General features: G+C 37.2%; 1 protein-coding gene across 1 annotated transcript in view; it reads right to left on the bottom strand.

Annotated features, from left to right (window-relative positions):
• Window positions 1-16,690, bottom strand: part of LOC149747832 (regulating synaptic membrane exocytosis protein 1-like) — a 36,125-nt gene extending 19,435 nt beyond the window's left edge. The window contains exons 1-3 of the mRNA XM_089922282.1: window positions 16,592-16,690; window positions 16,373-16,493; window positions 10,677-10,729 (exon numbers count right to left, since the gene is read on the bottom strand). Of these exons, the coding sequence (XP_089778408.1) occupies window positions 10,677-10,729; window positions 16,373-16,493; window positions 16,592-16,690 (273 nt within the window). The remainder of the gene's footprint in view (window positions 1-10,676; window positions 10,730-16,372; window positions 16,494-16,591) is intronic.
• Window positions 16,691-17,027: the final 337 nt, after the last annotated feature.

Raw genomic sequence — 17,027 nt, 5'->3', positions numbered from 1 at the left:
TTCCCTCTATATTCATATGTTGAAGCCCTAATCCCTAATGTGATTGTATTTGGAGGTGGGTACCTTGATTTTGAACTTCCCAGTCTCCAGACTGTGAGAAATGAATGCCTGTTGTTTAAGCACCCCTGTCCATGGTATTTTGTTATAACAGCCAGAATTGACTAAGACACCAATGAAAGACATAATGCCACAGAGTTGAGAACTGCTGGAAACCCTAAGCAGAATAAAGACAAAGAAAACAACACCTAAGTACATCAGAATACAACTATAGAAAACCAAAGACAAACTTTTAAAACAGCCAGAGAAAAAAAGAAACATTATTTTCAAAGGAGAAACCATAGGATTGATAACTGACCTCTCAACAGAAGAGTTAGAAGACAGTACAATTATATTTTGGTGATGAAGGAAAATAAATGCCAAATGGAATTCTTTAAAAGTGGAAAATGTTGGGCTTCCCTGGTGGTGCAGTGGTGGAGAGTCCGCCTGCTGATGCAGGGGACACGGGTTCATGCCCCGGTCTGGGAAGATCCCACGTGCCATGGAGTGGCTAGGCCTGTGAGCCATGGCCACTGAGCCTGCGTGTCCAGAGCCTGTGCTCCGCAATGGGAGAGACCACAATGGTGAGAGGCCCGCGTACTGCAAAAAAAAAAAAAAAAAAGTGGAAAATGTCCTTTAAAAATTAAGCCATTCTTCTTTTTTCATTTCATTTCTTTTTTTTTTTTTGGTCCACTGCAGGAAGGAGGGATCTTAGTTCCCCGACTAGGGATTGAGCCCATGCCCCCTGCAGTGAAAGTGTGAAGTTCTAACTACTGGACCACCAGGGAATTCCCCAAAATAAAGCCATTCTGATTCTAATAAAATGTGAATGTGTTACCAGCTGAAGCACAGAAAAGGATATACTAAGGAGAGGTTTTTAGAAGGAGGAGAAGTATACCAGATGGAAATCAAAATACAGGAAAGAATGGACAGCAACAATTGGTAAATGTAAATAAATATTTATGGCAAGCAAGAATCATTTAAAATATTTATCTTAAAATAAATCTCAGTAATAGCATAAATGTGGAGGTGATATATTACATTAATGTGGTATAAGGTCCTTGTATTTTCCAGGAAGTGGTAAATATATTAATAAACATTAAGCATTAATAATATAATAATAAGATTTTGTGGATAACAAATAAAAGAATGGCAAAAGAATGTATCACTAACAAGCTAATGGAAGAATAGAAAGCTAAATACAATTAATTCAAAAGTAGGTAATAATGGGGTAAATAGAAAATACAAAGGAAGAGGGTAAATTTAACAGTACCACAACATAGAATGTAAACAAATTAATGTTCCAGTTGAAAGAAGAAAATCATCAGACTGGATTTTGCAAACAACCTAACCCAACTATTTGCTGGTTAGAAGAGATATTCCTTGAATATAAGGATACAGACAGATTAAATGAAGAGAAAGTACAAGATGTGTCATGCAAACACTGACCAGGAGAGAGCTAGTGTCGTTATACTAACACCAGACAAAGTAGACTTGATGTAAGAAATCTTACTATAGATAAAAAGGCATATTTCATTATAGTAAAAGATTAATCCATCCAAAGACACTCATCTCTAATTTTATATGTATTAACAATATAGTCTCAACATATGAAGCATAACTTGACAAACAAAAAAAAAATAGGCAAATCTCAAGTATAATGAGAAATAAACGCATCTCTAAGTAACTGACAGAACACGCAGAATACAAATCAGTAAGAGGCATAAAGAGTTGAACAAAATTTGACCTCACTGATACATACAAGCAGAAGCGTGCTCATTAACTGCAGAATCACAAATGTGCCAATGCATAGGTCTAAAAATGCTCTATATACTCGATGCAATCTTATCCCCAGCACACACAAAAATCCCACCAAGTTTTTCTGGAAATGCATGAGGTGATTCTAAAATTATTGTAGAATGCTAACGTCCAAGAACAAACAAGAAAATCACGAAGAAGAAAAATTTCAGATTTAGACTCTTCTTACTCCATTATCCCAACTATCAGGTGACTGCTTTTTTTAAAGCATCAGTGTCATCAGGCCAATTGCACAGTTATTTCTTTATTACCTAGGCAGGTGATTCTTATCTATTAAAAGAAATTAGTATAAGGTGCCTGTAGTGCAAGCCCTGACAACTGTTTTTAAATTTTTTACAATGAAAATGCCCGACTTAAGGTTTGATTATGGAGGCATCCACTTCAAAAATGGCTGTCTCAAATAAACACCTAGCCAGGCCACCTCCCCCAGCTAAGACTCCTTTGTTTTAGAGATCTTGGTTGATTTGATACCTGACCATTTGGGACCCTTGTTTTTTCTCCTCCCATGCTTCAAATTCCTCCTCTTTTGTTTTAAATTCACCAATAAAGAGTGGCTAGTGAAACCCTACACTCCCAGCCCCAATAAAATCAGAACCGCAGGCCAAGCTCTCTTGCCGTCTACCTGTCTACCTGAGACCATGCTGTGTGGTCCCAGGTGTGCCATGTAATTTCCAGGACCTGTAAGTAATAAACCTTGTTTTTCTCTTTCCTGATGGTTATTGCTGAGGGCGTCTTGCAGTCATAATAAGAAGCACAAGGGCCAGTTCAGCCACTGCACTGGGTATGGATTGGCTGAGACAGGCAAACAGCAATTCCTGTAAAAGATTCACAGTGACCATGTGTCTTGGATTTTGCGGTAGTCTTATATTAACGTACTTTAATTATTTCAATAAATGTAGATTAATAAAATGTTAATTACAAGTAGACAAATGATTATGCATTTGTAAGAATTTTCACATTAGCCAACTGACCAGTTTCTTTTTGCCTTAATTTCTCACATGTTGTTGATACATTTTTGCATTCAAATGACTCTCTAGCTTTGTCATCTCTATTAAACTGCAGCTCCTTGAAAGCTGGGTCTTTTTTCTATTCTTTTCATCCTATTGGGCAACCATCATACACTCTATGCATAATTGATGCTCAATCAATTTCTGTTGAATTGTTTGCTTCCTTTTCACTCTACAAATTTGTACAATCAATACATCCATCCAGAGGTCAGCTGTCAGTAAGCACAGCAACATGCTGCTGCTTCGAGGGGGCCAAAAACTTCAAGCAAAAGAAAAAGAGAAATATTTTGCTTTTTGTAAAAATGTGTAACTCTTTCCACGTGTAATTATCCTCCCAGCTTGCAAATTTATAGCTGTTATAAAAATATATATGTGTGTATATATATATATATCTTTCTTTCCAGGAATCAGGCAGTCTGCCAAGCAGAGAAAATTCATCTCCCCGAACAGCAAAGATATTATAAATCACTTGTATAATCACTTGCATATTCAAGTTTATAATTAATTCTGGGCCTTCATTAGGTGAGAGTTATGTTCTCAACAGTGTTTCCTGCTGCATCTTTTATACCTACTATTGCATGCAAATAAATTCTGTCCCCTTTATGCCTTGTATGTTTAGAAATTTGATCATTTCGAAATTAAAAAAAAAAGTTTCTGTAACATTACAACCACCTGTACAAGCGAACATGAAAGTGCAACTGCTTAAAGCATCATATTTTCCAAAATAATGCATTTAAGGAGATAGCATCACAGATTGGCAGGACCCAGCTATAATCCTCAGTAACCTCGTCACATAATAATATGATGTCAAAATGATCGTCACATCAGATTAAACAGGTCCATCCCATTAGGTCTGCCTCTTCTACCCTCCTCAGGATCTTTCCTAAGGCTCCTCTAGAACCTTCTCTTTCAGGGCAGCAAATACACAAACCCAGTTTTGTGTGACTGCAGGTGTGTTGCTGCTGGCTTTATCTGATTGGTTATATAACAGTATAAGTTTGGTTTTGTGACATAATTTTTTGTAATAAATGTGTAAGTTATTTATTTCAGTATTTTTAGAGCTAATAGAGACTAGAAAGTGGTCATGTAAAAATTTCACTTATTTTTTAGTGTATCTTGTTATGAGAGCCCGAAGCTATTGAGGTTTTTGGAAACTTAGGGATTTATTAAAGTCTTGAGGTACAGTTCTTTCAAATGTCAAAAGTCAACTCTATCCTGAGGAGACATGTCCTTACTGGCTGCTTGAGAAATCAATATATATCCTGATCCAGGTCTAGAATTTCAGGATGAAAAAAAAAAAGTCAAGTCCCACTGCCTTATTTTGCTAATGAGGAAATTGACTCAGAGTGGCTGTGAATTGCTTAAGTTCTCACAATGCAATTAGTTAGGAGTTTGTGTTTTTGAGGGGGGAGTTGTTATATATTCCTTGGTTCCTAATTTAAGGTTTCCCAGTGCAAGCATCTCCACAAATGCTGTGATGATAACAACATACAACCAACAAGCGCACTCCTGCACACGCACACAGGCTGAACCCCTGCACAAACCCCATCCATATCGCTGTCCTTTGAAGTAAAAGCCTGTTGCTTTAGTCTCCCAGGCCTCCCCTGAGTCTCTAAGGCTGGCTCAGGAGTTACTGATTAAGAATGTGAAGATGTAGAAACAAAGAATAGCTCTTGAGCTGGAAAACTGGTAACAATTTAGACTATGGCAGAATCACAGAAGTCCCATTTCCCTGAATAATATAGATAAAGGCCTGACACACATTCCTAAGTTGTTTTATAGGAAGCAGACCCCAACCAGATGAAAACTGCTGACCACAAGCACATAGACCCCAGACTGGTTGAAACCAGAAGTTTGATGATGCTCAAAACTTCACCTTGATGCCAACCAATCCAAGAATTGTGCACCAGCTGATTGCTCACCCCGCAGCCCCCTCCCTCACAATGCCTTTTTAAAACCCCTTCCCTGAAAGCCATCTGAGAGGTGGGGGGGGGGGGGTCTTTTGAGCACAAGCTGCCCATTCTCCTTGCTTGGTGCCTACAATAAACGCTGCACTTCCCTTCACCACAACCCAGTGTCAGCAGACTGGCTTCACTGTGGGCTGGTGAGCGGACCCAAGTTTTGTTTGGTAACAAGGCCAGACAGACACTGCATAAGAACCTTAGGATATCTGTAGTACAGTTGATGCGGTTTGGAACAGAACCCAGTCCACACATTAAAGATGTTAGAGAAAATCACGCAGAAGATTTCATGGAGAGGAACACACCACAGTGACTGAGAACCACCTCCGTCACTCCTCAGTCCTTGTGACCCTGGGGCAGGCTACGCACCCTCTCTGTGCCTCAGGTTCCTTGACTGCATCATGGGCTCAATAATGGTGCCTCCCCCTGGGCCTGTTGTGAGGATACTAAATGAATTAACATTTGTGAAATACTAGGAGTAATGCCTGATGCATGGTAAGTGCTATAAAAATGTTTGGTAAACAAATTAAACGTGGGGTTTAAAAATGACCATTTCCCATCCAACTCATGCTGTCTTCCCTTAAGTAAAAAGGCCTGTCTTATATATAGAGTCATATTATTACACGGGAAAGAGGGTAGTGAGGTGGAGAGAGAGAGCTTGTGATGCTCTTCTTGGATCCAGAAGAGGGTATTAGAGGCAACAGATACATACATATTGCAGTGCCAAGGATGAGCATCTGATACAAGGAAGAATTTATTGACAATAAGAGATGCCAAATATAGCACAGATCATCAGGATGGCATGTTTTTCTTCCCCATGCAGCACAGCTTCAGCTGCTAATCTGAGCAGCTTGTGATGAAGTTCAGAGAAGATCAGAAAACCTCATGATCCCTTCTCTGTAATTTTTAAACACTGATACCACTTCTTTCAATGTTTATCCTGATTCAGTCGACTACTTCAATTAAAATAGGATATATATCTTTCCACCTTTAAGTTCATTCAAAAATGCTAGACCAGAATGATTGTCAACTGTATTTATTACAGTCACCAAGGTCAACCTGAACTGAATATAACAATAATTCTGGCTATCATTATTAGGTTGCAAAACCTTGGGAAGCAGAAAAGGGCCTTGGAGGGCAACAGTATAATCTGGACCCTGTGGCCCATCACTGTAGAGCAGCCATCCTTAATTTGAGGGCAAGGACCATGCATGGAAGCCTGAGAAATAGAATGGAACGAAAACAAAAATTCAGACTTAGGAGAAGACATGTGAATGGTGATGAGCAAACACAGAGAACAGAGAATTACCTCCTATTTCTGTCTGCTTCAATGTCTGCAAACTAAGGTTGAGACATTACAATGCTTGTAAACTGAGCAATTCTGGCTATGCTAGCTTGAGAAATTTCTACACAATAAAATATATTTGTCATTAGTGAAGGCATGGGGGTCAAATATTCTTTAAAAGTTTTCTCATAAATGTGAGAAAATCTTCATGCCTCAGCTTCCAAGGTTTCATTATCTCACATCCTGACATATGATTAGAATAGGAGGCATCTCCTTTAGAGCTATCATCTCAAACTCCTTCTCTCCCCAGGAAAGAGTTCAATAGATATACACTCTTCCTTGTTAATTCTTGGACAGAGTGAAATCAACTCCTTATCTGGAATTCAGGACCATTGCTGCATTGGTGAGAAGTCATTCTGAGTTATTAACCTTTGTAAAAACGTACTTGGCTTTAAAGTAAACCATCTTATTAATGACCAGCTACTTGAATAACACTTAATGGAGGCACAGTGGATAGTTGTACAATGAAGTGTTTTCTGTTGTGTCTTAGCTAATGATTTGCAGCTTCAGGAATGTCAGCTGCTGCAGGGGAAGACATCGGGCAGGCATGAATTTGTCCCCAGAAAATTGTCCCCAGATCACATTTACACTTTTTAAAAAAAAATATTTTATTGAAGCATAGTTGACTTACAATGATGTGATAATTTCTGTTGTATGGCAGAGTGGTTCTTTTTCATATTCTTTTCCACTATGGTTTATTACAGGACATTGAATATAGTTCTCTGTGCTATACAGTAGGACCTTGTTTAACCATTCTATACATAATAGTTAGCTCACATTTAGTTATATCTGACTTTTTCTTTCTTCACTTTTCCCATCCTTTTTTCTCACTCTTTTCAGGATCCATGCATAATGTTATTCTTTAATTGCCAATCTGTGGATGGCTCAGAGTTCTCATTCAAGTAATAGGACCTTATCCAGTGATGTGTCATGTATTGCTGAAGTGTCACACTTCTAGCAGAAAAGATGTAGAACTGTGATCATGTAGAAGAGGCATTTACTGCAATAAGGAATTAGTTATGTCCCTCCGTCATATTCTGGAGCCTTCCTCTGCTCAAAATGGGGTTTGATCTTCACAGGCAGCCCTGAGTATCAGCTGAGCATCCACAGAGCTTGATGGGAAGGAGGCAAGGTCCTGGGATCATCAACAAGGTTTCAATGTAATGCCTTGCTCCCCCTGCCCCCTAGAGTCATAATCCAAGTCCACGGAAGCTGTGAAGCTCTGCACACATGTCTGCAACCCATTGTCGGCAGCCTCTTGACACCATACCTCCCCCACAGTCTCTAAAACTGGTCACTCTTCCCAAACACCAGGGCCATATGGTGGAGACTTTCTTGACCCAGTATTTTGCTCTGGAATCCCTTTAGGATTCCAGTTTCCACGGAACAATTAAAACTGACTTTTCCCTCAAACTCTGCACTTAAATAATTACATATTTTGATATGGTCTATTCATTGAAAGAGAAACAGGACCAACTCCACATCCCAGTTTTTCTAAATTGTCTTCCTTCCTCTGAAAAACCACTGCCGATCAGCAATTGTATATCTTTCTGCTCATTATTTTGAGATAAACATATTCAAGAGCATTTTATGACTAGTCTACATGTTAGAAACAAATTGAAACAGCTTTCAATAAGAAAAGGAAAAAACAAAGAAAACATAGCATACCAAGTCACCATTGACACTGTTTTCTGAACATAAGTTTATCTACTGCATACCAACCTATCATAAATAACAGACCCATGGTCACCAAAGGGCTTGAAAAAGTAGGTTGCTTCAACTATTATATATAGGATGGATAGACAACAGGGTCCTACTGTATAGCACAGGGAACTACATTCAATATCCTGGGATAAACCATAATGGAAAAGAATATGAAGAGTGTATATGCATGTATAACTGAGCCGCTTTTCTGTACAGCAGAAATTAACACATTGTAAATCAATTTTACTTCAATAAAATTTCAAAAAATAGTTTGCTTCATAAAACTGTACCATGGAGAAAGCTGTTTGCAGAAATTCTCCTATTTCTAATAAATTAACATTGACCTAGTTTTCACCACGTACTTCAAGTACTAGGTGATTTTTTTTTTTTTTTTGCGGTACGCGGACCTCTCACTGTTGTGGCCTCTCCCGTTGCGGAGCACAGGCTCCGGACGCGCAGGCTCAGCGGCCATGGCTCACGGGCCCAGCCGCTCCACGGCATGTGGGATCTTCCCGGACCGGGGCACGAACCCGCGTCCCCTGAATTGTCAGGCGGACTCTCAACCACTGCGCCACCAGGGAAGCACACTAGGTGATTTTTGATCCCCTCCTAACTCCGTATGTATTATTGCTGGTGGACCTGTTTACCAAAAAAGTCATCTACTTTCAAGGTTTTATAAAGTTTCTATAAGTGTTCTCCGGCTATTTATTTCACACCTGCTAACATAATCCTTCCTTTATGATGCTCTGTTTAGTTACCTTGGAAATGATATCGTAGCAGAGCAGAAACACCTGTCATTGCAAGTTGATTCCTGCTTAATTTTAAGCTGGAGTTAACCTCATTTCTGTACACATAATGGAAAAGTGTGACGACGCAGACTTCACAGTGACAGAAGTCTGCAACCACTCGTTAAAAAATATGTTTTCCTTATTATTGTATATGATTCTGGGGGTAAATTCTGATGGATTTTAGAAATAAATACCAATGGTTATCCACTTTTCTCACTAAATGGAAAGATGTCATATTACAGAGGAGGAATTTACTGTCTAACCTGTTAAAAGACATATTGATTATTTTGAATGTTCTACTTTCTGTCAGAATATCATTTTAAAATGATAAAAAAATATCTCATATTTTGTTCCAAGGAGTAAAGAAGGTGTTCTCATTGAAAATGGTACAGTGGGGGAATAAAAATACTCTTTGGGGTTAGGTAAACCCGATTTCATGCTCTTTGAAATACTGTACGTCAATTTACATTTATAGACTTAAGTTTCCTCCTCTGTAAATTGAGGACAGTAATATTCAACTTGCTAAATTTGGGGTGGGTGCTAGAAAAGAGAATTTCTGTAACGTGCCTAGCACAATGCTTGATATTTAGAAGGAGGCTGAATTAAGTTAATTGCCTCTCACAAACTCAGTTTACAAAGTTTAAGATAGTGATCTCTTATGAAACATCTTAAAAATTTAAAAGACCCACTAACAGCTAAGTGAAATGCAGAATTTCACTTTTAATGATTGTTTAAAAAGCATGATATAAAGCATTTTATCAAAATAATGCAAAGTATAAGTATTCTAGTACCAGAATGTGAAAACTTGAAGGAAGTTTATAGGTCACCTAAGTCAACAGCCAACACTTCCCAGGAAAGGGAACTACACTTAGATCACTTGCTCACAGCAACGCATTGGGTGCACAGCCACCTGAGGTGAGAACAGACCACTTTAATCAAAGTCTAGTGATTTATCACTTTCATCAACACCCTCCTTTATGCCAGCAGTACTCTAAGCTCTAGGCACATCAAATTCTGAGATATATATTTTTAAAGTATAACACCAAGAATCCTTATCCTTAAATGCCTACTGAAAAATCTAGAATGTCAGTCTTTACTCTGCCATGGGTTATTTAAATTGTGTGGTAAAGTTTAAGTAACCTGATAAAATGTCAAAATGTGAGGAAAAATCGATCGGGACCCTCTTTCGTCCCCTTCGTTTGAAGGGAATATTTATTCTTTTGAATACTAAGTGTGCTGGTCATCATTCAATACTATCATTCTTTGAGAAAATGTAACTTTCTAGTGATATTTTTGCCACAGAATGAGGTGTCTAATTTACCAAGTGTAACAAGTATGGTTTCTAACACCGACTAACCATTTGACTTAGATACACACAGCTTGAAAGTATATTTAAACCTTTTATTGGAGGGGGGGATTGGGAATCATTAATAGCATAAAAGCCCCACAGGAGCTGAGGGCCGCCATGCACAGGTGACCTACTCTACATCGCTGGCCTGGGGAGGGGATAGCACTTCACTCACATCATTCCTGGCCTGTGTCTCTTAGACGGTATCACTCCTCAGAGAATCATTATCCAAACTCCATAACTGTGTTGTTTGATGGCAACTTTATAACTGTTTCAAATAGTTTATTAAACTCATTCTGAAAACGTTACTGAGAAATTTTCTATTCCTAGAGGCTGTGCAGAATGATCTATCAATATGGTGTTGGCAGTATTGGAATTCACATAACCTATATGGGGAAAGAATCTGAAAAACATAGTTGTATATGTATAACTGAATCACATTGCTGTACACCTGAAACTAACACAACATTGTTAATCAACTATACTTCAATTAGAAAAAAATACTGGAATTTGCACCAAGCCCCAAATACAAGATTTTTGTAACCTACTGCTCAGCGATTGGGAAAGTTAGTAAATTACTGTTTTTTCCTGCCACTTCCAGTGAACGTCACCACTGTAAGGGACGATTCCTCCCTCCTTCTAGACTTGTTCCCAACTTTCTTTTCTCACCCCAAAACCCTTGGGAGGAGCATTCACTTTTACTGAAAGGTATACTTTTTCGTCTACATGACAGTAAGAAAACAAGTTCATGCAAGTTTTACTTTATTATATAAATGTTGATGTCTCTTAAGAACGGAGATACACATATGAACTACGATGGTTATTTAACCTTTGATAACAGGAAGGAAGATGGAAATGCAACTCTAGATGACTTAATTCCTGGTCTGAACTTCTCTGGTCTGTGAGAGGTCTGATAACACACACACATAACAGGGGTCTGCCTTCTTGCTGGAGAAATGAAGTTGCCTTTTCTCATAAAATCAAACAAAATAAAAATAACCATCCTAAGGAACCTAAGGCATTAAGTTTTAAGTATAATATTCACACTGGGGGAAATACTAAAGCATAATATGTAATACTACGTAATAGGGATATTGCCTCTTCTCAGTGCTCTGTCACTTCTGTGAGACAAAATAATAAAGTATTCTTTAAAAATTCTAAATGTGCTGAAATACGTTAAACTGATTAGGTTTCTACATATCCTCACTACAGACTGCTCTGTCTCTGTTTCACTGTGTTACCCACATAAATTCTGCTTCTCACTGTGCTACCACCAGGCAGGTAGGACTACACGTAAACTAGAACAATAGTGTTTCTTGTTGGTAATCATAAAGTTAAAGACAGCGATGTAAAGAGGAGAAAAATCTTTTTTTTTAAGAAGGTTGATAGTTTAAATGATTTTTTTTAGGTCAAAAGGTCGCATTAAAAGAAATCATTATTGTTTATTATAGATCACTGATTAGAGCAGCTTGCTAAACCAGTATAGCACCACTTAGTCTGAAATCACGTGTCTGTAAGAATGAGGAACATTTTTCCTCTAGCATAAAAAGAAGGGAAGCTGTCCCCAGACTGCTTGGACCAAGGCTGTCGTTACTCCACAAAGTTAAGTACAAAGACACTAACTTGCTGTTTTCTTCATGACTATTCACGTAAAACCTTAAATCAACATTCAAATTTCTTACCTTATTTAAAACAAAGGCCTTTAATTTATTTCAAGCTTGGACTTGTTTAGGTAATTTGAAGAAAGGACTAAAAACACGTTTCCTGGATTACTTTGGAAGGGTGAGAGATTTAATCTATGATTTTTAAAATAATAAGACTGCAATGCAAACATGAGGGAAATACATATTTTTGGAAAAAATCCACTAAAAATAAAGAAATAAAAGTAAAGATATAGATTATAATTGAGATCTGAAAGTTTCCTTTCATAAAATGTCTGATAACTATTACAGTCTAGTTCATTCATTGAACATTCAACAAATATTATTTCGAACCCATATTGTGCCAGGTATGAGTCAGGCCTCAGGGGAGTAAGAAGTCCCTGTTATCACGAAGCTTCTATGCCAGTGGGAAGAGGCAGAGGATAAAGGACACACTGACAGCACATACCATGTGTATAGGTGAGATAGATACATAGATAAATGGATAGAGTGTGTATGTGTATATACACACATACACATATATGTTCCTGTCTATAGGCATATTTATTTCGCTAGTACAAAGTACAATACTGCTCGTCTGTAATTTCCCTAGGATTTAAGCGGGGGTGGGGGAACGTGGGGAAGGGAAGTTTGGGATTAGCAGAAGCAAACTATTGTATATGTATAACTGACTCATTTGTGGCACACCAGAAACTAACACAACATTGTGATTCAACTATATTTCACTAAAATAAATTAAAAAAATATAAAAGTAACTCATGGTAAACTCATTTTAAATGTTGACTGATGGTAACGATTTGCCCTTCAGAACAGGCTGTACTAACTTTCTTTTTTCTTTACAATGGCCCAACTTTTTTTTTGTTTTAGTTTGTATTGGAGTAGAGTCAATTTGCAATGCTGTGTTAGTTTCAGGTGTACAGCAAAGTGAATCAGTTATACATATACATATATCCACTCTTTTTTCAGATTCTTTTTCCGTACTAACTTACTTTCCCACTAGCAAAGTATGGGACTGGCCATTTCTTAAAATCCTCGGCAATACTGGGTTTCATCTGTCTAAGGGTTTTTTGTCAGTCTAACAGTGAAAACAATATTACATTGTGCATGAAAGCTGAATTTTCTTATTGTACTCCTATGTTATCTGTAATATGCTTTACATGAATTTCCTGCTTATATTTTTTTGTTGGTTATGCTTCTTTTGTGTTAAAAAGTGTTTACTTGGTTGTCTTTGTTCTTCCTCTCTTGCTTTCACCCCAAACCTCTGATTTTTAACCAAAGCCAACACCCAGATGTGTATCCCTCCTCAGCTTTCTCCTTATTCATAAAAATATATGCAAGCCTACTTTCAAACATATATATTGTTTGGTTTTCATTTATTTGAAGAGACAAGAAAAGGTAATTTATGGAAGCAAAAGTAGATTAGTGGTTGCTTGGGACTGGAGTTGGGCATGGGGGTTAACTGCAAACGTGAATGAGGGATCTTATTGGAAGGATGAAAATGTTTTAAAACTGATTTGTGACAATGGTTTCACCAGTCAGTAAAGGTACTAAGAACCACTAAACTGTATGTTTGAATGAGATGAGTTTTATATGCATATTATATTTCAACTTGTTTTAAAGAAAGAAATATACACATTACTCAGTAACTTTTTTCAAATAACAATATATCCTGGATATCACTACAAATTAGTACATAGAGTCTCAAAGTCTATCTTTTCTGTACTTTTGATACACACACATACACAGACTCACGTATGATTTTGCATTACTTAGATCATACACACTTTAATTTTTGCACATACATTTGCACCTTCATTTTAACACAGAAGAGCAAAACAACAAAGCTTTGAAAGCAAAACAAAATCAGGAAACAAGACATCAATTCAGAAAAAAATGTATACATATATATATATTTACTGCATTTAATAGATAAATGCTAATATATTTAATCTACAATAGTGCCTACAAATTGATAAGAAAAAGACAAACTAATAGAAAAATGAGTGAAGGTTATGAATAAACAATTCTCAGAAAATCAAACCCAAATTGCCCAAAATATATGAAATAATGCATAAGCTTAACAAAAGTCTAAGTAATACAAATAACTGAATTAATAATGAAATGTTAACATTCATGCATTATGTTGACAGGAATCGAAACGAATGTCAACATTTACTACTGGTGGATACGTGGGGGAAGTGTACTCTTAAACATTTCGTAATTATGAAAACGTTTTGGGGAAGCAGTTTGGAAAACCTGTGAATGTAGATATATACATATTGAGTTTTGCATGTTTATTTTATATTTAGGCACCTTACTGAATTTCCATTTGTACACAATTTCCATTTTGGTACACGATTTTAGTCAAAAGATACCCCCTTGCTTTTTTCTATTTTTATACAAGTTATTTTATTTTCTTGTATTATCATATTCACCAAAAGGTCCAAGACTAAAATAACAATAGTAATTATCCTGAGTTCTGATATTTCCTGATATGGCTTTAGCTTTCGTCTATAAAAATAATAATTGCTGTTAGTTTCTGATAAATATTCCTGTTCATATTTAGGAGGATTTATTATATTTCTAGCTTTCTTAGGGTTTACTTAGAAATGGTTGTCAATGTTATCAAATGCTTTTGAAGAATCTATCGATATGATTATATGATTTTCTCCTATACTTGTTTGATACACTGAGTTATGTTGTTAGATTTCCTGATATTAAAGCACTCTTCTATTCCTATAGTGGATGTTACCTGATTATTCTGTCTAAATCTTAGACTAAATCTTAGACTGATTATTTTAGAATGAGTGTGTAAAAGGTAAACTTTCTGAATATTTTAATGTCCCAAATGTGTTAATTTTGTACTCACAATTAGTTATAGATTTCTAGATTCAGAAAGTTTGTTTCAGAACATTGAAGATATTGCTGTCAACAGTAAGTCAGATGACTGTCTGATTATCATTTTTTTGTATATAAACTTTTTCAATTTTTTCCTGAATCCTTCTAGGATTTTTATCTTCACCTTTGGAGTAACAAAATTTCATCCAGGGGTGTTTTGTGTAAATCTTTCCTCAATAATTTTTGCTTAGTACTTGATATTTATCTTTTCAATCTCAATATTCAAGTCTTCCAGCAATTTGGGAAGAGTTTCCTCAATTTTCATATTTATGCTCTCCATGTTCTCTTTTCTTATCTTCTGGAGCTCCTGTTAATTGTCATTAGACTTTGTTGATTAAGCACCTATGACTGGGTCTTCTAACATACTTCCATTCATCTTTTGCTCTTCATTCATGAAATATTACCTGTTTATATTATAGATCACTGATTCAGCCCTCAGCTCCATCTGCTCTATTGATCAGTTCTATTGACTTTTAAAAACAATATTTGCAAACACGTTTTAACTCCTAACTCATTCTTATCTGCTTACAGCCCCTTTCCATAGCAAAGCGTTTTCATGGATGTATGCAAATCTCTTTTTGAGTTATATCAAAGCTCACTTAATCATCTCTGCTCTTTCTGGGGTGACTTTCTTCTGCCATTGTGCAGGTCATAGGGCATTGGTGTCAGTGGGTGAGTGTGTTGATTGGCTTGATTTTCACTACTTGAGCATATAACAGATGTGGAGAAAGGCAATAACCATCCATCCATCCCCAAACACACAAAATATTTCTCAATATTTCACTTACCAAAAGGAACTTGACTGTTCTTTGTGAACTGCCCTCAGCTGTAGCTGCTCCCCTTCTCTTCTATTCATGTCAACTTGGTACACCAAGTTACCTCAGGCTCTGTCTGATTCCCTCTCAGACCCTGACACCTCTACTAGGTACCTTCCTCAAAGAAATAAATAAATTTTCTTAGAGTGCAGTCAAGTCCTCATGCATTAGAGGACTTGAGCTTAAGAGTCAATGATGCTGCTGCCTTGTTTTGTTAAGTGCATATGTATAGGAGTAGAGCTGGAGGTGAGGCAAACTCAAATGTCCTTGACATTCTGAATGATGTCCTCAACTAATTGCACTGATGGTTCCCCCCTTTTTATATTTTTATTGGATATTACCGAGCATAATAATTAACTCTCTAGTTGTTATCTTGGTAATAATTTTCTATTGCTTGTGTTCGGGGCTGGCATATTGTTTGCTTCTGTTAATTACTTCTTTTGGACTTTTGACTCCAGACCACCACAATAAAGTGAATGTCACCATAAGCAAGGCACATGAATATTTTGGTTTCCCAGTGTGTATAAGAGTTATCATTAATGCAGACGTAGAAAATGGACTTGAGGACATGGGGAGGGGGAAGGGTAAGCTGGGATGAAGTGAGAGAGTGGCATGGACATATATACACTACCAAATGTAGAATAGATAGCTAGTGGGAAGCAGCCGCATAGCACAGGGAGATCAGCTCGGTGCTTTGTGACCACCTAGAGGGGTGGGATAGGGAGGGTGGGAGGGAGGGAGATGCAAGAGGGAAGAGATTGGGGACATATGTATATGTATAACTGATTCACTTTTTTATAAAGCAGAAACTAACACACCATTGTAAAGCAATTATACTCCAATAAAGATGTTAAAAAAATACAAGGAATTAAAGACAAAAAAAGTTATCTTTACCCTATACTGTAATCTATTAAGTGTGCAATAGCATTATGTCTAAAAATACAATGCACATACCTTAATGAAAAAGTACTTTACTGCTAAAAACGCTAACCATCATTTGAACCTTCATTGAGTCTTAATCTTTTTGCAGGTGGAGGGTTTTGCCCAGATGTTGGGGGCTGCTGACTGATCAGGGTGATGGTTGCCAAAGCCTGGGGCGGCTGCGGCGGTTTCTTAAAATGAGACCACAGTGACGTTTGCCACAAAGATTGACTCCTCCTTTCATGAGCAATTTCTCTGTAGCCTGCAATGCTATTTGACAGTATTTTACCCACAGTAGAATTTTTTCAAAATTAGAGTCATTCCTCTCAAACCCTTGTGCTGCGTTATCAACTAAGTTTATGTCATATTCTAAATCCTTTGCTGTCATCCAACGGGCTTCACAGCATCTTCACCAGGAGTAGATTCCACCTCAAGAAACCACTGTCTTTGTTCCTCTGTAAGAAGACACTTCTCATCCATTCAAGTCTTATGAGATTGAAGCAATTCAGCCACATCTTCAGGCTCCACTTCTGATCCTGTTTCTCTCGCTGTTTCCACCACATCTGCAGTTCCTTCCTCCACTGAAATCTGAACGCTTTCAAGTCATTTATGAGGGCTGGAACCAACTTCTTCCAAACACCTGTTAATGTTGTTATTTTGATCTCTTCCCATGAATCACGAATGTTCTTAACGGTATCGATCATGGTTAATCCTCTCCAGAAGGT

The sequence above is a fragment of the Delphinapterus leucas genome, chromosome 12, assembly GCF_059928025.1.
Source record: "Delphinapterus leucas isolate spDelLeu-1000000601 "Yukka" chromosome 12, BTC_Dleu_Yukka2, whole genome shotgun sequence".
Taxonomy (NCBI): Eukaryota; Metazoa; Chordata; class Mammalia; order Artiodactyla; family Monodontidae; genus Delphinapterus; species Delphinapterus leucas.
Note: the sequence above shows the minus strand (reverse complement) of the source record. Positions and strands in the feature narration are given on the sequence as shown.